The sequence below is a fragment of the Ambystoma mexicanum genome, chromosome 8 (genome assembly GCF_040938575.1).
Source record: "Ambystoma mexicanum isolate Mex_15411 chromosome 8, UKY_AmexF1_1, whole genome shotgun sequence".
NCBI classification, from domain to species: Eukaryota; Metazoa; Chordata; class Amphibia; order Caudata; family Ambystomatidae; genus Ambystoma; species Ambystoma mexicanum.
In genome coordinates this window covers 1689939133-1689963596 of record NC_090929.1, presented here as the reverse complement: position 1 = coordinate 1689963596, position 24464 = coordinate 1689939133, and the positions used below count along the sequence as shown (strand labels likewise).

General features: G+C 47.9%; 1 protein-coding gene across 1 annotated transcript in view; it reads right to left on the bottom strand.

Moving 5' to 3' along the window:
• Positions 1 to 24464, bottom strand: part of LOC138473461 (deleted in malignant brain tumors 1 protein-like) — a 37202-nt gene that overhangs the window by 10904 nt on the left and 1834 nt on the right. Inside the window, exon 3 of the mRNA XM_069612109.1 lies at positions 23511 to 23828. Within this exon, the coding sequence (XP_069468210.1) occupies positions 23511 to 23828 (318 nt within the window). The remainder of the gene's footprint in view (positions 1 to 23510; positions 23829 to 24464) is intronic.

Genomic DNA, 24464 nt, shown 5'->3' with positions numbered 1-24464 from the left:
GGGTAGACACAGGACATGGGAGGCTTTCCTCCCATAGAAAATGCGATAAACAAAAAAGCAATGAAGCAGCCACGGCAGTAAATTGTACCAGATCCGTACGGTCACTCGTACATTTGAGTCTAGTAAGTGGAACCCAAGCATGTGTTTGGTCAATCAAACTGGGTCAATCAAACATTTTGATGCAGCTCAATAGGGGTCGCAGCACACTTGGTTATCATTTGGGGTCCCTCAAATATATATTCTTCAAATGAGATGGGCAGAAGCCCAATTTTAGGCCTGGGCAGTTTGTCAGCTGTACTTTTGGACAAATTAAACGGGACCAATGGACTCTTTCAGAAAAGTAGTGACCATACATGATGCACCCTAAGAAGCTTCCATCGATTTCCTACTCATCAAGTGACAGTACATGATGCACCCTAAGAAGCTTCCATGGATTTCCTACTCATCAAGTGACAGTACATGATGCACCCTAAGAAGCTTCCATGGATTTCCTACTCATCAAGTGACAGTACATGATGCACCCTAAGAAGCTTCCATGGATTTCCTACTCATCAAGTGACCGTACATGATGCACCCTAAGAAGCTTCCATGGATTTCCTACTCATCAAGTGACCGTACATGATGCACCCTAAGAAGTTTCCATGGATTTCCTACTCATCAAGTGGCAGTACATGATGCACCCCAAGAAGCTTCCATGGATTTCCTACTCATCAACTGACCGTACATGATGCACCCTAAGAAGCTTCCATGGATTTCCTACTCATCAAGTGACAGTACATGATGCACCCTAAGAAGCTTCCATGGATTTCCTACTCATCAACTGACCGTACATGATGCACCCTAAGAAGCTTCCATGGATTTCCTACTCATCAAGTGACCGTACATGATGCATCCTAAGAAGCTTTCATGGATTTCCTACTCATCAAGTGACCGTACATGATGCACCCTAAGAAGCTTCCATGGATTTCCTATTCATCAAGTGACCGTACATGATGCACCCTAAGAAGCTCACATGGGTTTCCTACTCATCAAGTGACCGTACATGATGCACCCTAAGAAACTTCCATGGATTTCCTAATCATCCTGTGACCGTACATGAAGTACCCTAAGAAGCTTCCATGGATTTCCTACTCATCAAGTGACCGTACATGAAGCACCCTAAGAAGCTTCCATGGATTTCCTACTCATCAAGTGACCGTACATGAAGCACCCTAAGAAACTTCCATGGATTTCCTAATCATCCTGTGACCGTACATGAAGTACCCTAAGAAGCTTCCATGGATTTCCTACTCATCAAGTGACCGTACATGAATTACCCTAAGAAGCTTCCATGGATTTCCTACTCATCAAGTGACCGTACATGATGCACCCTAAGAAGCTTCCATGGATTTCCTATTCATCAAGTGACCGTACATGATGCCCCTAAGAAGCTTCCATGGAGATCCTACTCATCAAGTGACCGTACATGATGCACCCTAAGAAGCTTCCATGGATTTCCTAATCATCCTGTGACCGTACATGAAGTACCCTAAGAAGCTTCCATGGATTTCCTACTCATCAAGTGACAGTACATGATGCACCCTAAGAAGCTTCCATGGATTTCCTACTCATCAAGTGACAGTACATGATGCACCCTAAGAAGCTTCCATGGATTTCCTACTCATCAAGTGACAGTACATGATGCACCCTAAGAAGCTTCCATGGATTTCCTACTCATCAAGTGACCGTACATGATGCACCCTAAGAAGCTTCCATGGATTTCCTACTCATCAAGTGACAGTACATGATGCACCCTAAGAAGCTTCCATGGATTTCCTACTCATCAAGTGACAGTACATGATGCACCCTAAGAAGCTTCCATGGATTTCCTACTCATCAAGTGACCGTACATGATGCACCCTAAGAGGCTTCCATCGATTTCCTACTCATCAAGTGACAGTACATGATGCACCCTAAGAAGCTTCCATGGATTTCCTACTCATCAAGTGACAGTACATGATGCACCCTAAGAAGCTTCCATGGATTTCCTACTCATCAAGTGACAGTACATGATGCACCCTAAGAAGCTTCCATGGATTTCCTACTCATCAAGTGACCGTACATGATGCACCCTAAGAAGCTTCCATGGATTTCCTACTCATCAAGTGACCGTACATGATGCACCCTAAGAAGCTTCCATGGATTTCCTACTCATCAAGTGGCAGTACATGATGCACCCCAAGAAGCTTCCATGGATTTCCTACTCATCAACTGACCGTACATGATGCACCCTAAGAAGCTTCCATGGATTTCCTACTCATCAAGTGACAGTACATGATGCACCCTAAGAAGCTTCCATGGATTTCCTACTCATCAACTGACCGTACATGATGCACCCTAAGAAGCTTCCATGGATTTCCTACTCATCAACTGACCGTACATGATGCATCCTAAGAAGCTTCCATGGATTTCCTACTCATCAAGTGACCGTACATGATGCACCCTAAGAAGCTTCCATGGATTTCCTATTCATCAAGTGACCGTACATGATGCACCCTAAGAAGCTCACATGGGTTTCCTACTCATCAAGTGACCGTACATGATGCACCCTAAGAAACTTCCATGGATTTCCTAATCATCCTGTGACCGTACATGAAGTACCCTAAGAAGCTTCCATGGATTTCCTACTCATCAAGTGACCGTACATGAAGCACCCTAAGAAGCTTCCATGGATTTCCTACTCATCAAGTGACCGTACATGAAGCACCCTAAGAAACTTCCATGGATTTCCTAATCATCCTGTGACCGTACATGAAGTACCCTAAGAAGCTTCCATGGATTTCCTACTCATCAAGTGACCGTACATGAAGTGCCCTAAGAAGCTTCCATGGATTTCCTACTCATCAAGTGACCGTACATGATGCACCCTAAGAAGCTTCCATGGATTTCCTATTCATCAAGTGACCGTACATGATGCCCCTAAGAAGCTTCCATGGAGATCCTACTCATCAAGTGACCGTACATGATGCACCCTAAGAAGCTTCCATGGATTTCCTAATCATCCTGTGACCGTACATGAAGTACCCTAAGAAGCTTCCATGGATTTCCTACTCATCAAGTGACAGTACATGATGCACCCTAAGAAGCTTCCATGGATTTCCTACTCATCAAGTGACAGTACATGATGCACCCTAAGAAGCTTCCATGGATTTCCTACTCATCAAGTGACAGTACATGATGCACCCTAAGAAGCTTCCATGGATTTCCTACTCATCAAGTGACCGTACATGATGCACCCTAAGAAGCTTCCATGGATTTCCTACTCATCAAGTGGCAGTACATGATGCACCCTAAGAAGCTTCCATGGATTTCCTACTCATCAAGTGACAGTACATGATGCACCCTAAGAAGCTTCCAAGGATTTCCTACTCATCAACTGACCGGACATGATGCACCCTAAGAAGCTTCCATGGATTTCCTACTCATCAAGTGACCGTACATGATGCATCCTAAGAAGCTTCCATGGATTTCCTACTCATCAAGTGACCGTACATGATTGTCAAGGATGGCACTCTATTAAGAGTGGCACAGGACACCCAGAAAGGGTTTGGGTGGTTGTGCCAAATAAAGTGGACAGATAAGAACACACACAGCGGAAAGGAAAGAGAACGAAGAGTAGGCAAGAGTAGCAAGGGAAAAGATACAGAATGAATACCCTCTTGGGGTGTATGCAGATATAGGAAAAGAGTATTCCACGAACCTTGGAAATACTCTAGCCTTCTGCACAGTTTGCTATAACAGAGGCCCACGCTGTTTGCTCATGACTTGGAACAGCAGCTATGGGTGTCTGTAATGTAGAAACGAGACAAGGGGCAGAGGTTGACTGATGGGAACCAACAGACAAGCTCTGTACAAAAGGGTCTACAAACAGTACAAGAGAAGATACTACAGACAAATCCAGGAAAGAAGGCGATAGCAAACTAGCAGAAGGAAATGAAGGGAAAGTCGTGTAACAGGATAGGATTGCAGAGGACAGTAAGGAACAAGGTTGAGAGCTCAGAGGAGCAGGAAAGCAATGAGTAAGCTCACAGGAGTAGGACTGTAAGGTAGAAAGTCCAGAGGAAAAGGGCTTAGGGCAGCAGAGTAAAGCAGACTGCACGGCAAGGATCCCAAAAGGGCCAGGCAGTAAGGAGTGAACCCTGAGGGACAGGGCCGCTGAACGTAGAAGGTAGCAGAGGACTGTAGAGGGCTGCTAGGCCGAGCACCCAGCGGAAAAGGTAGGTAGTAGGCAGCGGAGCGTGATAAGCTGCAAAGTAGGAAGGCCCAGCGGACAAGGGCTGTAGGTAGTCAGAGTGAGGTAAGCTGTAGAGCAGGGAGCCCAGAGGACAAGGGCTAAGGCAGCCGGAGTGAGGCAGGCTGCAGAGCAGGGAGTCCAGAAGACAAGGGCTGAAGGCTGGAAGGCAGCAGAGCGTGATCGGCTGCAATGTGGAGAGCCCGGCAGGGCAAGGGCGGAGGCTGGAAGGCAGCAGAGCGTGATCGGCTGCAATGTGGAGAGCCCGGCAGGGCAAGGGCGGAGGCTGGAAGGCAGCAGAGCGTGATCGGCTGCAATGTGGAGAGCCCGGCAGGGCAAGGGCGGAGGCAGGAAGGCAGCAGAGCGTGATCGGCTGCAATGTGGAGAGCCCGGCAGGGCAAGGGCGGAGGCTGGAGGGCAGCAAAGTGTAACAGGCTGCAAGGCAGGAAGCCCAGAGGAGCTGGACTGAGGGAGGGAGCCCAGAAGGCTATGGCTGTAGGCAGCGAAGTGTAACAGGCTGCAAGGCAGGAAGCCCAGAGGAGCTGGACTGAGGCAGGGAGCCCAGAAGGCTAGGGCTGTAGGCAGCAGGGTGTAGCAAGCAACAAGGCAGGGTCCAAGTAGGAGAGAAGGTAAACAGCATACAGGATCCGTAGGAAGACGCGAAAGGTGGAGGAAGGACTCTCAGATGCAAGAGGCTGAGCCACTGCAGGCAGCAGCCTTTATACTGCCTAGCCCAGCACAGAGGCAGGCTAATTGGTTGCACCTGGCTAAGCACACCTGCAGGCAATCGGCCACCTCCCTTTCTGTTCCTGGGCTGGTGGAAGCAGGGCAAGTCCCTTGGGCTTCTGGGGGGTGTAGTTCCTTTGATAACCCATAGGAACAGCCAGGAATCGATGCTTGTAGCCAGGTGCATTGTGGTATACGTAGTTTGTGGGAAAAATAATAAAGTTCCCAAAGTAAATATAGATGGATCCAAGAGTCTGTTGCAAATAAATGATAAACAAATAGTCCATATTGAGCGTAAATGGATGCGCCCATGGCGCAGGCATGACAGTATGCCCCTCTCCAGGCCCCTCTCCGGGCTCCCTGAAGACCGACCTATAGGAAGAATGTCTGTCACACCGTACAAGAGTCTTAATCCAAAAAGGCACATCATGAAGCACCAGAAACGGGTTGCAAGGTGAGAGTCTTGAACGGCGGAGATAGTACCAATGTTCTGAACTTTTGATGTAGAAATCAGAATAGACGAAGTCTTTGGAACACAGACCCCAACTGTGTGTGCATGAAGAGAGGAACTGTGAAAAACTGCTGCAGGCTCCCTGATAGATTTTGCTTTGACGGGCAACCGTATGGTGCTGGAAAGTGGAGCCATAGGTACAGCAGAGTTGGTAGCTTTAGGAAGGTTTTCCAAGACATCCGGGGCAGCAATGACAACGTTAGGGTTAGCCGCAGAGAGTTCAGGAGTCACAGCGGCGGTTTTCCCATGATTAGTAGACAGTTCAGAGGTTACAGCAGCAGTGAGATCTTGAATGGCTCTAGAGAGTATCAAGGCTGTAGCAACTGGGTGTGTGGGTGTCATGAGAGAACCAGCGGCTTGGAACGCACCTGAGACTGGTAGAGTAGAGTCTAGCAGTCTTAGTGCTACAGAGACACCAGCAGGAACAACTGGAGCAGTAGTCTTAACAGGGAAACCCTTTGCTGACTTTGCAACAGTTAGCATGGCGGATGTAGGATCAGGAAGAGAAGGTGCTGAGGGATCAGGTTGTGTAGCAGAGGATTCTGCTGCAGCGAGCACAGCTGCGAAGGAAGTAGAAATCTGGGCATCGGGAGCATCAGAATTAGCGGTAGCTTCAGGAATCACAGTAGCTATAGCAACTTCAAGATTTGCAGCAGGGACTTGAGGAGTCTCAAATGTGGCAGGGAGTTTAGGAACCACAGCAGCAGGAAGATCATGAATTGCAGTTGGAAATTCGGGTGCTGTAGCAGCTACAGACAGTTCAGGGGTTGCAACTACTGGTAGATCAGGTACCACAACCACTGGCGATTCAGGGGGTATCGAAGAAACTGAAGATGTTGATTGCTCAAGAGTGTTATCTGATAGCACAGCCACACTTTGGCAAGCCCCGCTTGCCAACTCAGCATGCTCGGTGTGAATTGCGCCAGTCTCTTCAGCTGCCGTTGTCATTTCAGAAGAGGTTGTAAGTGTGAGTACTGGACAATAGGCAAGGGTGAGGGCGAAACCATCCTTTGACTCAGAGGGATTTCCAATCAGAAGACCACCCTTGTTTTGTGGTGTAATGGCTGTGTGAGTGATTTGACCCACCAGAGGAGTTAATTCTTTTCTGTCAGTACAACAACCTGAGTTTCTGTGGCTGGAAGGTGAAAGAGCTGTGTCAGTCTTTAGAAGGGATACATATGCTATATTTAGGTCTTCCATCTGCTTGGTATAAGTCTGTATACTTTTCTGCGTGGCAATTCCAGGCCTTATCATGTTGATCTCTAAAGATAAGATGTCAGGTGTTGGACATAGTGTCAGATGGTCTGGTGACTTGTGTCCCTTCATAAGATTCTTATAATGCAAATAAACAAAGTCATCATAGAGGTCTTCGGTCTTTCTTTTAAGGCGTAGGAGTTGTTCGTGTAGCAGGTAAGTATCATTAGCTTGATCTAAAGCTTCAGAAGCTGGTGTGGCAGAAAATTTGGTTGTAGCAATGGGAAGACTGACCTTAGGGTTAATGTGGTTAGTAGATACTGTGGAAGCATTAAGATAACCGATGGTTAGTATAGGTCTTTTGTACCCAGGACCAGATGCACAAACCTCAGGATAATGACTGCCTTGGCCTATCAAATAAGGTTTTCCAGCATTCTGGGGAGCTTGCCAAGCTGATCTTGCGCATATCACTCTGGCAACAGCGTATTCTGGGTTAGAGTCTCCCACAATGAGTGCTATATCCTTGTCTGTTGCGGTGTTAGAAGGCTTGTCAGAAGATGCAGGAGTGTTTTTCACTGTTTGGTTTAACAAGATCTGTAAGAATTAATTATCTTGCTGTAGCTCTGCAACAGATAAGGACTGCGGGTCATAGTCGCAAATGTCATAATAATTGTACATGGAAGAAGGGTCAGCTAGCCAGTGAGTATAGTACCGTGCTTGTAAATCTTTGTTTAATAAGGCGAGACTGTCCTTTAGACTAAGGTTCTTGTTTGCTGTCTTTAGGGAAACCATAGGTTTATGCATAGGTTTCTTAACCCGAAAGGAAAGCATCTTTGGTCTGTGTGTGCCTTTCCGGCCTATGGAACAATACATTTTTGGCTCTTGCATTCTGTCAAGGATGGCACTCTATTAAGAGTGGCACAGGACACCCAGAAAGGGTTTGGGTGGTTGTGCCAAATAAAGTGGACAGATAAGAACACACACAGCGGAAAGGAAAGAGAACGAAGAGTAGGCAAGAGTAGCAAGGGAAAAGATACAGAATGAATACCCTCTTGGGGTGTATGCAGATATAGGAAAAGAGTATTCCACGAACCTTGGAAATACTCTAGCCTTCTGCACAGTTTGCTATAACAGAGGCCCACGCTGTTTGCTCATGACTTGGAACAGCAGCTATGGGTGTCTGTAATGTAGAAACGAGACAAGGGGCAGAGGTTGACTGATGGGAACCAACAGACAAGCTCTGTACAAAAGGGTCTACAAACAGTACAAGAGAAGATACTACAGACAAATCCAGGAAAGAAGGCGATAGCAAACTAGCAGAAGGAAATGAAGGGAAAGTCGTGTAACAGGATAGGATTGCAGAGGACAGTAAGGAACAAGGTTGAGAGCTCAGAGGAGCAGGAAAGCAATGAGTAAGCTCACAGGAGTAGGACTGTAAGGTAGAAAGTCCAGAGGAAAAGGGCTTAGGGCAGCAGAGTAAAGCAGACTGCACGGCAAGGATCCCAAAAGGGCCAGGCAGTAAGGAGTGAACCCTGAGGGACAGGGCCGCTGAACGTAGAAGGTAGCAGAGGACTGTAGAGGGCTGCTAGGCCGAGCACCCAGCGGAAAAGGTAGGTAGTAGGCAGCGGAGCGTGATAAGCTGCAAAGTAGGGAGGCCCAGCGGACAAGGGCTGTAGGTAGTCAGAGTGAGGTAAGCTGTAGAGCAGGGAGCCCAGAGGACAAGGGCTAAGGCAGCCGGAGTGAGGCAGGCTGCAGAGCAGGGAGTCCAGAAGACAAGGGCTGAAGGCTGGAAGGCAGCAGAGCGTGATCGGCTGCAATGTGGAGAGCCCGGCAGGGCAAGGGCGGAGGCTGGAAGGCAGCAGAGCGTGATCGGCTGCAATGTGGAGAGCCCGGCAGGGCAAGGGCGGAGGCTGGAAGGCAGCAGAGCGTGATCGGCTGCAATGTGGAGAGCCCGGCAGGGCAAGGGCGGAGGCAGGAAGGCAGCAGAGCGTGATCGGCTGCAATGTGGAGAGCCCGGCAGGGCAAGGGCGGAGGCTGGAGGGCAGCAAAGTGTAACAGGCTGCAAGGCAGGAAGCCCAGAGGAGCTGGACTGAGGGAGGGAGCCCAGAAGGCTATGGCTGTAGGCAGCGAAGTGTAACAGGCTGCAAGGCAGGAAGCCCAGAGGAGCTGGACTGAGGCAGGGAGCCCAGAAGGCTAGGGCTGTAGGCAGCAGGGTGTAGCAAGCAACAAGGCAGGGTCCAAGTAGGAGAGAAGGTAAACAGCATACAGGATCCGTAGGAAGACGCGAAAGGTGGAGGAAGGACTCTCAGATGCAAGAGGCTGAGCCACTGCAGGCAGCAGCCTTTATACTGCCTAGCCCAGCACAGAGGCAGGCTAATTGGTTGCACCTGGCTAAGCACACCTGCAGGCAATCGGCCACCTCCCTTTCTGTTCCTGGGCTGGTGGAAGCAGGGCAAGTCCCTTGGGCTTCTGGGGGGTGTAGTTCCTTTGATAACCCATAGGAACAGCCAGGAATCGATGCTTGTAGCCAGGTGCATTGTGGTATACGTAGTTTGTGGGAAAAATAATAAAGTTCCCAAAGTAAATATAGATGGATCCAAGAGTCTGTTGCAAATAAATGATAAACAAATAGTCCATATTGAGCGTAAATGGATGCGCCCATGGCGCAGGCATGACAGTATGCCCCTCTCCAGGCCCCTCTCCGGGCTCCCTGAAGACCGACCTATAGGAAGAATGTCTGTCACACCGTACAAGAGTCTTAATCCAAAAAGGCACATCATGAAGCACCAGAAACGGGTTGCAAGGTGAGAGTCTTGAACGGCGGAGATAGTACCAATGTTCTGAACTTTTGATGTAGAAATCAGAATAGACGAAGTCTTTGGAACACAGACCCCAACTGTGTGTGCATGAAGAGAGGAACTGTGAAAAACTGCTGCAGGCTCCCTGATAGATTTTGCTTTGACGGGCAACCGTATGGTGCTGGAAAGTGGAGCCATAGGTACAGCAGAGTTGGTAGCTTTAGGAAGGTTTTCCAAGACATCCGGGGCAGCAATGACAACGTTAGGGTTAGCCGCAGAGAGTTCAGGAGTCACAGCGGCGGTTTTCCCATGATTAGTAGACAGTTCAGAGGTTACAGCAGCAGTGAGATCTTGAATGGCTCTAGAGAGTATCAAGGCTGTAGCAACTGGGTGTGTGGGTGTCATGAGAGAACCAGCGGCTTGGAACGCACCTGAGACTGGTAGAGTAGAGTCTAGCAGTCTTAGTGCTACAGAGACACCAGCAGGAACAACTGGAGCAGTAGTCTTAACAGGGAAACCCTTTGCTGACTTTGCAACAGTTAGCATGGCGGATGTAGGATCAGGAAGAGAAGGTGCTGAGGGATCAGGTTGTGTAGCAGAGGATTCTGCTGCAGCGAGCACAGCTGCGAAGGAAGTAGAAATCTGGGCATCGGGAGCATCAGAATTAGCGGTAGCTTCAGGAATCACAGTAGCTATAGCAACTTCAAGATTTGCAGCAGGGACTTGAGGAGTCTCAAATGTGGCAGGGAGTTTAGGAACCACAGCAGCAGGAAGATCATGAATTGCAGTTGGAAATTCGGGTGCTGTAGCAGCTACAGACAGTTCAGGGGTTGCAACTACTGGTAGATCAGGTACCACAACCACTGGCGATTCAGGGGGTATCGAAGAAACTGAAGATGTTGATTGCTCAAGAGTGTTATCTGATAGCACAGCCACACTTTGGCAAGCCCCGCTTGCCAACTCAGCATGCTCGGTGTGAATTGCGCCAGTCTCTTCAGCTGCCGTTGTCATTTCAGAAGAGGTTGTAAGTGTGAGTACTGGACAATAGGCAAGGGTGAGGGCGAAACCATCCTTTGACTCAGAGGGATTTCCAATCAGAAGACCACCCTTGTTTTGTGGTGTAATGGCTGTGTGAGTGATTTGACCCACCAGAGGAGTTAATTCTTTTCTGTCAGTACAACAACCTGAGTTTCTGTGGCTGGAAGGTGAAAGAGCTGTGTCAGTCTTTAGAAGGGATACATATGCTATATTTAGGTCTTCCATCTGCTTGGTATAAGTCTGTATACTTTTCTGCGTGGCAATTCCAGGCCTTATCATGTTGATCTCTAAAGATAAGATGTCAGGTGTTGGACATAGTGTCAGATGGTCTGGTGACTTGTGTCCCTTCATAAGATTCTTATAATGCAAATAAACAAAGTCATCATAGAGGTCTTCGGTCTTTCTTTTAAGGCGTAGGAGTTGTTCGTGTAGCAGGTAAGTATCATTAGCTTGATCTAAAGCTTCAGAAGCTGGTGTGGCAGAAAATTTGGTTGTAGCAATGGGAAGACTGACCTTAGGGTTAATGTGGTTAGTAGATACTGTGGAAGCATTAAGATAACCGATGGTTAGTATAGGTCTTTTGTACCCAGGACCAGATGCACAAACCTCAGGATAATGACTGCCTTGGCCTATCAAATAAGGTTTTCCAGCATTCTGGGGAGCTTGCCAAGCTGATCTTGCGCATATCACTCTGGCAACAGCGTATTCTGGGTTAGAGTCTCCCACAATGAGTGCTATATCCTTGTCTGTTGCGGTGTTAGAAGGCTTGTCAGAAGATGCAGGAGTGTTTTTCACTGTTTGGTTTAACAAGATCTGTAAGAATTAATTATCTTGCTGTAGCTCTGCAACAGATAAGGACTGCGGGTCATAGTCGCAAATGTCATAATAATTGTACATGGAAGAAGGGTCAGCTAGCCAGTGAGTATAGTACCGTGCTTGTAAATCTTTGTTTAATAAGGCGAGACTGTCCTTTAGACTAAGGTTCTTGTTTGCTGTCTTTAGGGAAACCATAGGTTTATGCATAGGTTTCTTAACCCGAAAGGAAAGCATCTTTGGTCTGTGTGTGCCTTTCCGGCCTATGGAACAATACATTTTTGGCTCTTGCATTCTGTCAAGGATGGCACTCTATTAAGAGTGGCACAGGACACCCAGAAAGGGTTTGGGTGGTTGTGCCAAATAAAGTGGACAGATAAGAACACACACAGCGGAAAGGAAAGAGAACGAAGAGTAGGCAAGAGTAGCAAGGGAAAAGATACAGAATGAATACCCTCTTGGGGTGTATGCAGATATAGGAAAAGAGTATTCCACGAACCTTGGAAATACTCTAGCCTTCTGCACAGTTTGCTATAACAGAGGCCCACGCTGTTTGCTCATGACTTGGAACAGCAGCTATGGGTGTCTGTAATGTAGAAACGAGACAAGGGGCAGAGGTTGACTGATGGGAACCAACAGACAAGCTCTGTACAAAAGGGTCTACAAACAGTACAAGAGAAGATACTACAGACAAATCCAGGAAAGAAGGCGATAGCAAACTAGCAGAAGGAAATGAAGGGAAAGTCGTGTAACAGGATAGGATTGCAGAGGACAGTAAGGAACAAGGTTGAGAGCTCAGAGGAGCAGGAAAGCAATGAGTAAGCTCACAGGAGTAGGACTGTAAGGTAGAAAGTCCAGAGGAAAAGGGCTTAGGGCAGCAGAGTAAAGCAGACTGCACGGCAAGGATCCCAAAAGGGCCAGGCAGTAAGGAGTGAACCCTGAGGGACAGGGCCGCTGAACGTAGAAGGTAGCAGAGGACTGTAGAGGGCTGCTAGGCCGAGCACCCAGCGGAAAAGGTAGGTAGTAGGCAGCGGAGCGTGATAAGCTGCAAAGTAGGAAGGCCCAGCGGACAAGGGCTGTAGGTAGTCAGAGTGAGGTAAGCTGTAGAGCAGGGAGCCCAGAGGACAAGGGCTAAGGCAGCCGGAGTGAGGCAGGCTGCAGAGCAGGGAGTCCAGAAGACAAGGGCTGAAGGCTGGAAGGCAGCAGAGCGTGATCGGCTGCAATGTGGAGAGCCCGGCAGGGCAAGGGCGGAGGCTGGAAGGCAGCAGAGCGTGATCGGCTGCAATGTGGAGAGCCCGGCAGGGCAAGGGCGGAGGCTGGAAGGCAGCAGAGCGTGATCGGCTGCAATGTGGAGAGCCCGGCAGGGCAAGGGCGGAGGCAGGAAGGCAGCAGAGCGTGATCGGCTGCAATGTGGAGAGCCCGGCAGGGCAAGGGCGGAGGCTGGAGGGCAGCAAAGTGTAACAGGCTGCAAGGCAGGAAGCCCAGAGGAGCTGGACTGAGGGAGGGAGCCCAGAAGGCTATGGCTGTAGGCAGCGAAGTGTAACAGGCTGCAAGGCAGGAAGCCCAGAGGAGCTGGACTGAGGCAGGGAGCCCAGAAGGCTAGGGCTGTAGGCAGCAGGGTGTAGCAAGCAACAAGGCAGGGTCCAAGTAGGAGAGAAGGTAAACAGCATACAGGATCCGTAGGAAGACGCGAAAGGTGGAGGAAGGACTCTCAGATGCAAGAGGCTGAGCCACTGCAGGCAGCAGCCTTTATACTGCCTAGCCCAGCACAGAGGCAGGCTAATTGGTTGCACCTGGCTAAGCACACCTGCAGGCAATCGGCCACCTCCCTTTCTGTTCCTGGGCTGGTGGAAGCAGGGCAAGTCCCTTGGGCTTCTGGGGGGTGTAGTTCCTTTGATAACCCATAGGAACAGCCAGGAATCGATGCTTGTAGCCAGGTGCATTGTGGTATACGTAGTTTGTGGGAAAAATAATAAAGTTCCCAAAGTAAATATAGATGGATCCAAGAGTCTGTTGCAAATAAATGATAAACAAATAGTCCATATTGAGCGTAAATGGATGCGCCCATGGCGCAGGCATGACAATGATGCACCCTAAGAAGCTTCCATGGATTTCCTATTCATCAAGTGACCGTACATGATGCACCCTAAGAAGCTCACATGGGTTTCCTACTCATCAAGTGACCGTACATGATGCACCCTAAGAAACTTCCATGGATTTCCTAATCATCCTGTGACCGTACATGAAGTACCCTAAGAAGCTTCCATGGATTTCCTACTCATCAAGTGACCGTACATGAAGCACCCTAAGAAGCTTCCATGGATTTCCTACTCATCAAGTGACCGTACATGAAGCACCCTAAGAAACTTCCATGGATTTCCTAATCATCCTGTGACCGTACATGAAGTACCCCAAGAAGCTTCCATGGATTTCCTACTCATCAAGTGACCGTACATGAAGTACCCTAAGAAGCTTCCATGGATTTCCTACTCATCAAGTGATCGTACATGATGCACCCTAAGAAGCTTCCATGGATTTCCTATTCATCAAGTGACCGTACATGATGCCCCTAAGAAGCTTCCATGGAGATCCTACTCATCAAGTGACCGTACATGATGCACCCTAAGAAGCTTCCATGGATTTCCTAATCATCCTGTGACCGTACATGAAGTACCCTAAGAAGCTTCCATGGATTTCCTACTCATCAAGTGACCGTACATGAAGCACCCTAAGAAGCTTCCATGGATTTCCTATTCATCAAGTGACCGTACATGATGCACCCTAAGAAGCTTCCATGGATTTCCTACTCATCAAGTGACCGTACATGATGCATCCTAAGAAGCTTCCATGGATTTCCTACTCATCAAGTGACAGTACATGATGCACCCTAAGAAGCTTCCATGGATTTCCTGTTCATCAAGTTACCGTACATAAAGCACCCTAAGAAGCTTCCATGGATTTCCTGTTCATCAAGTTACCGTACATAAAGCACCCTAAGAAGCTTCCATGGATTTCCTACTCATCAAGTGATGGCATAAGATGCACCCTAAGAAGCTTCCATGGATTCCTGGATCTGTGTCATTTGTTTGAGTTAATTTCATCATGGCGGAATGGATTGAATTGTTTCATTTCGATCCATTCGAATCCCCCCATATTAATTATTACCCTAAACCCAACCCTCACATATATTTGCGGCAAAAACGGTCACCCAATAATTTGATCAAATCCGCCCCAATCAAATCACCTACGGCCAAATTGGGTAATACCAGATTTCCTACTCATCAAGTGAAAGAATAAGAAGCTTCCAAATCAGGAAGGCTGGCAGAGGAAGGTGTCGCTCGGCCAGCCGATATCCTTCATACAGGCCCAATTACAGTAACAGGGGCTCCTGGAAAGACCAAGAAGAGCGCATACCCAACCCCTTCTTCCAGTCGAGAGGAAGGGGCAGGGGAAGAGGCTAGAGAGGCAGCAATAGAGGACAGCTGATTTGGCGAGGTACACCGGGGACCCCAGAGTTAGGGGAGAGAATGGCTATGTACGTAGAAAGACGAAGGGGGTCATTACGAGATTGGAGGTAGTCATGGAGCTATTTGCGCCATGACTGCCTCCAATAACGGGACCGAGTCCTGTGTGGTGCAATGGGGACTTACCGGTCTAGTCCGCCCCTAGCGGGACCAGTAAGTCCCCATTGCACCAACCATTCCCCATTCCCATTGAGCCCCCATAGCCCCATAGGGCTCAATGGGAATGGAAAAGGCGCTATTTACGGGCATGCTAATGTCAGGCCCGTAATTAGCGGCCTGGCCCCCTAACGGGACCCTTGCTGTTCCCGTTAGGGGACCTCGGAATCGGGCGGTAGGGGATTACCGGCACTGGTCTCCTTACCGGTGCCCGTATCCCCTACTGCCCGACTCGTAATGACCCCGAAGAGTCCACGTCAGGCGAGATGGACGAAAGGGATTGGAGAGAAACACCTGAGGACAGATCTGAGGAGCGCAAATGATCATCCCCTGAACAACAAATACAAAAGAATGTTGCCAATAAAAGGAAAAGGCAAAGGGAGGAGGAGGATTTGGGCGAGGTATTCGATCCAGATTCGCTCATCCCACCCCAGGTCGGCAGAGTGGGACCACCCATCTAAAACTGACAAATACATCAAGTTGGGGATTAGGAATCCTTCGTAAAAGGAAGCCAGGAGCAAACTCTGGGCGGATTGCCCCAAGCCACACATGTCGGTGGGGCAGGGGAGTTGCTAGGTCTGGAAAAGACCCGGGTCTAAGCTGATGTCGGAACTGTCGGGACTGGGGGCTAGCTAGTCTTTTGGCTGTAGCTCCTGAGATTCTATCCGGGGCTACAACCAAAAGATCAGGGGCTATAGCCCCCTTAGCCCCCCCCTAGCAACGCCCCTGCGGTGGGGGCAGCATAAACACCAGAAATAGATGAAAAAATGCTATCCTTCATATAAAGAAAGGTATAGATAGGTCCTGGGGATCTTGCCAGGGTAAAGTGTTGGATATTCTGGGACCAGTAACAAAAATCTGGCAATTGTCAGAAGAGGCAAAACAAGAAGATCAGAACATAGACACTGAGATTCTGACCGGAAGGGCACAGAGGGCAATGTGCCTACTAGGGAATGCTAACAGCGCCCTGACAAATGAGACAAAGCACAAGCCTCTTTAAAAAGAGTTTTTGGACAGAAGGACAAGGGAAGGAAGTTGGAGTTATGGAGTAGAAGGCCTGAGATTGGTTTAAAAGTGTCACATGTTACATACATAACACATCATAAATGGACTACAAAAAGACTTTATTCATTGGGAACTGTAGTTTCTTTTTGTAATTGATTTATTTAATGTTGAAATGATATTGCTGCTCGAGTTAAGTAAATTAAGAAGAGAGCTGCTTTGAACTTGTAGACTTAATGTTCGTTGTGAAATAACATAAAATGGTGCGTAAAATCCATGCGTAAACTTGCACTTAAGGATTTTACGTGACTCCATGTTTTGATGAATTTGCATGGCTCAGAGGGGCAAGGAACAGAATATCCGTTTCCAGCTCTCCGCTTTAGAAGTGTCACAGAATTCACGCAAGAAAGGCATTTTCACGCTGGTGCAAATGCTGCTAATTCCTACAGAAAGCGCCTGCTTTTTCCACCAGCAAATGCACATTGTAAATGCTGCCTTCCATGCATAAATGGCAGGCAACGTCTCTTCAATTTGCACTGCGAAAATGCAAAGAAAAGGCGAGCAGGCGATAACACCTAGGTTTTACATCTTCCTTCTGCACTTCCTAGTGCAAATGACAAAACATGCAAGGAGGGGGGCCTGTTGAAGTGTAATCTCGGGAGGTGTGAGCCAGTGCAGTGGAGTAATGTTGTCCACAGGTCTCAAGCCTAACATAAATCTTGCCTCGTCTTGGATAGCATCCGGGTGATGGGTAAGATTCTTGATGAGTCAGATAGAGACTATCGCAGTCTTCTAAGCTCTACTTTGAAGGACACATTGAGGAACTACAGTATATGTTTGAAAGCATGAAGAAGGACTTGTGATTTTTGCGTTTACCACTCGTGAACTTGCATGGCGAAAGAGAAAGAGCCATTGAAGTCCCCCCCCCCCCACCCTGGATTCTTTGCTGCATGGACCATGGTCGGCAAAGTGCTCAAAGTTGCAGGCCAAGAGCAAAGGAGCATTGGGGGGATAGCGATATCTGGGTATAAGATTTGTTGTTTGGATCCTTTTAGGCATAGGATGTCGTCAAATATTCAGTCATGGATGCACGTTGGCAATTTGCGATGCTACTGGTGTCAGGGGCAATGCCACCTTCCCGTACGAAGGCAGTCTGGGTGACATTGACATGAGTTTGGAGAGGGAATGAGACCAGGCAGGGGGGGTACAGGGAGGTGTTGAAGAGTCATGAGCAACTCTGCAGGATTGGACTCTTGGCCCAGAGAGAAAGTGACCAGATCTGTCCTGGATCCATCAAGAAGGGATGAAAAATCAGTCAAAGGCCACCATCATTGATGACAGATGAGTTTTACAACTGGCTCAGCAGAGTGGCATGGTCGCAGTGTCAAAGGTCAGAATGGGGATGAACGGGAGCCTAGGTTTACAGACTAAAGACGGTCCTCTCTCCTGAAAAGAAGAGCTGGCTGTCTCTCTGCCCGACAGGGAAACCCAGACTGTTGGTCACGGAGCAGACTGTTGGATTCACTGTCGTTGAGTAGTTGTACGGAGTTCGGACTTAATGCCCAATGACAAGTAGTGCGGCCAACAGGTGGCAAGTGTGATTGTTAAAAGTGCATACAACAGGTGTCCAATAAATTCAGGTAAGTTGCCTGTAGGGTTGCAGAAACAGACCACAAGTGCAAGGGTTGCCAGGAGGCAGTGCAGGTGTGCAACTGGGCGGGCAGGGATCTGGACCCGAGTTCAGGGTGTAGCCAGGTGACCACTGCAGCATCAGACAGGAGATCAGCAGGGGAGAGGAAGGGAGAAGGCAGAAGCAAAGAGGAAGTTCTTGAGGTGCTTCCGGAACTGGAGATGGTTCTGCTCAAGTTTCAGAGAAGCAGGGAGGCTGTTCCAGACGGAGGCGCCAGCCGAAGAAGGAGATCTGTCCCCAACCCGTTGCTTGGAGAAGCGACTGACCCTCAAGGAGTTGGCGGTGGAGGAGCGAAGAGCTCGAGGAGGAAGATATTTCTGAAGAGAGAGTTGGAGGTATTTCGGTCGCAGGCCCCAGTAGGCCTTGTCAAAAAAGCAGAGGGTCTTGAACTTGATGTTTGCAGCCACTGGGAGCCAATGGAGAGATTTCAGGGCTGGAGAGATACGATCCCTGGGCTTGAGGCCCAGGACAAGTCTTGCAGTCCTTTTCTGGATGAGTTATAAAGGAGAGTAGAGGCAGGCAGATTTAAAAAGAGACTGTTGCAGTAATCCAGCCTAGAGAGAACCAGAGCTCTCGAGACAGTGAGCTTCTGAGGGAAGGAGAGGAAAGGAAGAATACCTCTGAGGACGTGCAGCTGGTAGTTGGAGTTCTTAGAGACGTCAGAGATGTGAGGCGAGAAGGAGAGTGTGAAGTCGAAGATGACCCCGAGGTTCTTAGCCTCAGAGGTGGGAGCAGGAAGAGGGCCAAGAGTGGCTGGCCACAGAGTGACAGTGATGTTAAATGTCAAGAGGGCCACACAGACAGGCAAATCCAACCAAGCGCAAGATTCTCGATTTAGGATCCCCCAACCCACCCGGAGAGCCCAACGGAATTCTCTATTTTTCCAGAAGAACCTGAAGATGGCATTTGACAGGCCTTTGACACATGATGTTAAATGTCAAGAGGGCCGCACAGACAGGCAAATCCAGCCAATCGCAAGCTTCTCAATTTAGAACCCCCCAACCTATCCAGAGATCCGAACGGAATTCTCTGTTCTTCTAGAAGGGCCAGAATATGGTCTTTGTAAACCAACCTTAGACATGTGATCTTAAAAGTCCAAAAGGCCAAACACACAGGTAAATCCAACTGACTGCAAGCTTCTCAATTTAGGATCCCCCAACAGAGCCGGAAAGCCCAACGGAATTCTCAATTTTCCCACAAGAACCTGAAGATTGCATTTGACAGGCCTTTGACATGTGATGTTAAATGTCAAGAGGGGCTCCGAGACAGGGAAATCCAACCAAGCGCAAAATTCTCAACTTTGGATCTCCCAACCCACCCAGAGAGCTTAGCAGAACTCTCAGTTGTCCCAGAAAAACCTGATGATTGCATTTGTGGACAGGCCTTTGACGTGTGATCTTAAACGTCAAGAGGGACACACATGGAGGCAAAACTATCCAATGGGAATGGCTCTAGATGATCTAAAGCATGATCAACTATCACCCTGCAGGTGAGGGGTCTTCTCCTTTGCACAACCAAGCTGCGTAGCATCTGGTTTATGTTTCTCCCTATGTGAACCAATTTCCAAAAAAGTGAACACTAACCGTGCAGTTTAATGCACCACTCGACGTGGGACTTGCATGTGTGAATGGAGCAGCCATCATTAATTGGCAGGAGCTGACACACAAGTGAAAGCAACGCGGAGTGGATCTAAGAGAGCCATGTGAGTTTCAAATCCTCAAGAAACGAGGCAGGGGATTACAATGATAGCCTTTATGTTTAAGCACTGGCCATATTTAGTTATTGCAACAAGGAGAAAATTATGATTTCCTTTGCGGTAATGGTGCATAAAAGGAAGAGCCTTTCACTGTGTGATCGCATCAATCTTTATTTTACATGTGATGTTAATGCCATAGGCAAAGAGTTGAGGGCTTCAGCCTGTCGTTTTTTCAAATTGTCGTTCCATTACGGAAGGGGAAAAAAAGCTGTGCCGGATTAAACCCTGTGGAGGCCCTTAGGCAGTCGACATTTTGGGGCCACCCTTGCAAATTATTTTAACTCGGGTGCCGACGTTATGGGTCTAGAAAATAACGACGACAGACAATATTTATGCTTTGTTGAAGAAAATGAAAGAATTCTTAAGTTTCAGCCAAAAATGAGTAAAAGTGTCTGGACAGGATAAATGTGTTCTGTTAAATTATACAATGAAGTTAATCAAACTTCATTACAACTGAGAAAAGCTAAGTTACCGTAATGCAGATGTCGGCTATATATACTCGTCGGTGTTTTCAAAGCTTCTACTCACGGATATTCTACTAGGGTCTTGAGTCGGCGGGAACTCTCGCGGCACACTAATTCACAGAAAGCCTAGTTTCTGGAGGTTCTCGTGCGTGACTGCGTGCGCGCTGTAGTGGGATAACATTGAACTAAGTAGTGTGCACATCGGCCGCTGGATGGCGATGACCATCACTACAGTTCATTACGCTTACGTCGTTTTCACCAGATATTTTTACCAAATGACAGCTGCCAGAAGATGACCTATTAAGAGACAAACTGTCATGTGAACCTGATGTCTCTAGTTTATGTTTTTTAAGTTGTTAATGGGTACATTACATTAATACAGTATGAATACAGTATTTTCTCTACAGGGTCTTTACATTTTTCGTTTCTTTAATTTGATTCATTTTTTTCTATCTTTTGTGAACAATTTAAGAAAGCTTGATTGTAATTATCTTTCAAGATCAAATCAATATCATTTTGAGCCATTGTCGGAGGGCCCCTGAAGGCAGTTGGGCCCATAGGACGCTGCCTTCTTCGCCTATTTGATAATCCGGAACTGGGAAAAAGCATATGCAAATCAGGCATGGACCAACCACAAAAGGTGCAGTCCAGCCTGTACTGCTTGGGCTCGTCCCTTGTGTACAAACCACAAGCAACACCAGCAATGCATCGGCCTACGTTTGGCATAAGGAGGGAGGTGCAGGTTGGGACTCAAGGAACAGCAAGCTCGGGAACCATGTCTGGAGTGATGTATGGAAGGTTGTGATTGCTCTGGGCAATCCTCCAAACCATTCTTTTCTTTCTGCCATGCCATTACAGAAGGTTAAAACGCATATACAAACCAAACTTGGCCCCGCTCAAAAAGGGGCAGTCTAGCCCACCAGGTCATCATTAGTGAAGTGTACCTCACAGTGACCCATACCAAACTGAGGATTGTGCAATGGATTGTTTTGAATTAATCATAACCACTGGGTTCTGACTTGGCAGCGCATGCTCAGTAACAATGGGTTGGGGCGGAGCAGGTTGCCCACATCAACGCCAGTGATTATGATTCATTGAAAAAGTTCCTTCCATCATTCTACAGTCTAGTGAAATTCCCATCAAATTAGGTGTCATCAGCACCAGAACCAACGCAATTACCACAATACAATCGAAGAGATCAAACGGGAAAGAAGCCGAGAACAGGTCTTCTCGTTCTACGCACCCAAGCTCTGCAATAGCACACTGATGCACAACTAATAGACCTCATCAATCCTGCACTTCAGGAAGGACGTGAAGGCAATGCCCCTCAAGGAGCAGCTTGCCACCCTTTGGCCGAATGATAGCCCTTCTTCCCCCTGTACTCTCCTCCCTCATCCAGCTCGTCCGATCCTCCTGTCTCTGTGTCCTCCGCCTTCTGTGTTGAGCGAGATTACTTGCTTTCTAGATTCATGCTGCATGAATCCCAGACATATATTGATTTATTTGTTTATATACAGGAGGAACAATGCTCATTTGATCACAAAAGAACATACAACCCTCCAGACCATCGTTCTTCGCCTGCCAAACCATTACAAAAGGGGAGAGGTCATATGCAAATCAGGCTTGGTCCCACCCCAAAAGGGGCAATCCAGCCCGAACTGCTCGGTCACATCCCTTCTGCACGAGACCACAAGCATCCCCAAATGATGGCCTAGAGTTTTGCCCAGAGCAAAGCCTGTAGTTATGATTAATTCTAAACCTTCCAGCCATCACCCCTTTTGTTTTGATGTCCTATTATTAAACCAGTGGATACTCACAAAATGTAATAACATCGTCCTAGGGTCTGCTCATGCAATGCCATAGCATGGTACTAGGGCTTATATAATTCAATAGCACTGCACCAGGGTATACTCACATAATGCCATAGCATGTACGAATAGCATAGAATGCCAGGGCTTACTCATGCAATGGCATGGCAATGTACGAAGGGCATCCTCGTGAAATAGCATAGAATGCCAGTGCTTACTCACGCAATGGCATGGGAATGTACCAGGGCATACTTGTGAAATAACATTGCCATGCAACTGCCTTACTCACGCAGTGGCATGGCAATGTACCAGGGCATACTTGTGAATTAATATAGAATGCCAGGGCTTACTCATGCAGTGGCATGGCAATATACCAGGGCATGCTCTTGAAATAACATAGAATGCCAGGGCTTACTCATGCAGTGACATGGCAATACACCAGGTCATACTTGTGAAAAAACATAGAATGCCAGGGCTTCCTCATGCAAAGGCATGGCAATGTACCAGGGCATAATCGTAAAATAACATTGACATGCCACTGCCTTACTCACTCAGTGGCATGGCAATGTACCAGGGCATACTTGTGAAATAGCATAGAATGGCAGGGCTTACTCATGCAATGGCATGGCAATGTACCAAGGACATCCTCGTGAAATAGAATAGGATGCCAAGGCTTACTCACGCAATGGCATGGCAATGTACCAAGGGCCTCCTCGTGAAATAGCATAGAATGCCAGCGCTTACTCACGCAGTGGCATGGCAATGTACCAGGGCATACTCGTGAAATAGCATAGAATGGCAGGGCTTACTCACGCAGTGGCATGCCAATGTACCAGGGCATACTAGTTAAATAGCATAGAATGCCATGGCTTACTCACGCAGTGGCATGGCAATGTACTTGTGAAATAACATAGAATGGCAGGGCTTACTCACGCAGTGGCATGGTAATGTACCAGGGCATACTTGTGTGTGAAATAGCATAGAATGGCAGGGCTTACTCACACAGTGGCATGGCAATGTACTAGGGCATACTCGTGAAATAGCATAGAATGCCATGGCTTACTCACGCAGTGGCATGGCAATGTACTTGTGAAATAACATAGAATGGCAGGGCTTACTCACGCAGTGGCATGCCAATGTACCAGGGCATACTAGTTAAATAGCATAGAATGCCATGGCTTACTCACGCAGTGGCATGGCAATGTACTTGTGAAATAACATAGAATGGCAGGGCTTACTCACACAGTGGCATGGCAATGTACTAGGGCATACTCGTGAAATAGCATAGATAGCCAGGGCTTACTCACACACTGGCAGGGTACCAGGTTGTTCTCACGCAATGACATCCTGAAGCAATCCCTCAGAATGGAATGGATGCTTTCTCGGGCCGCAATTGTCCATAACAGAGAAATACACCCTCTCTTTCCCACATACACTCTGAATAGTGCGGAGAACCCATCTAATACCATGAAGACAATTTGCACCCAAGTTATAATCCACAGAATATTAAAAAAGCAGCCAAGGCTGACATATTGACAAGTTGCTACACTGCTCTTAACTGCAATGGTCCTGAAAACATTTGTACTTCATTTTATATACTTTTTATGGATTACTGAACAAACTCCAGCATCTCAATATGTTTCATTTCGCGCCTTGAAACACTTGTGTATAGGCGCGTTATAAATGCCATATCATATCATATCATATCATATCAAGGGACTGGCAGTGCCCGCCTCTCCAGAAGATGGAAGCACACTCACCTCCTGTGCAGATGACGCTGGCGTCCTCACTATGGCCGCAGTTGTGGTTACCCATCCCGCTGTGAGGGCACCGCCACAGCGCATCCTCGTACCCTCTGCAGTTCACATCATCCAGGAGGATGGATCCATAGCCCTGACCATAGTAGGCATTCCCTGGAGCCGAGCTCGCTGATCCGCAGCTGAGCTCTCTGCACACAATGTTGGCATCCACCAGGTCCCAGCCGTCATCACACACCGTCCCCCAGGAGGATCCGTAAAGGATCTCAACCCGACCTGCACAGCGGTTTGCACCGTTAACGAGTCGAACTGGGAAATACACTGCGAGAAAAAAAAGTGGAGAAAAAAATTCAAAATGTTTCATCTTGAGGCTGATTTTTCTCTAAAGATAAGAAATGTTTGGAGGAGGATTGTCCTATCCTATAGCAGATCATTTCAATGGAGACGACTTGAAACAGAACAATGCAATGACTCAGCTGGATGGGAAACTGACATTGTGACAGGGACTTGGGGTGGGGATCAAAGCCACCTGCGTCAGTGGGCTAGGTAGACCAGTGTCCGGGAGCAGGGTATGTCTAGAAAATATTGGGGGGAGAGTTGCAAGGACAGTGTTGAGGAGCATTGTGTGATGGACCTCTCTGACCACTCTCACCTGATGGATGTCTCTAGATAGACATGGCACACAAAATCCAAACCCAAGCTTTTGGGCTGGACTAGCCCATCTCCTCGGAAATCGCCTGCACATGTATTGTTGCTTTTTTGTCCATGCGGAGAGACGCCTATCTAATATTTAATGACACGTGGTCAGAAAACTGTCCATTGCTATTCTGGTCCAAGTAGAACTTGCAGTATCAGGATTCTGGGCATAAATGTAGTCCTGCAGACCCTTTCTGCCAACGTCCAACCCCGCTCTGGAACAATTAGACTTAGTATCATGGGCCAGATGCAGGAGTTCTC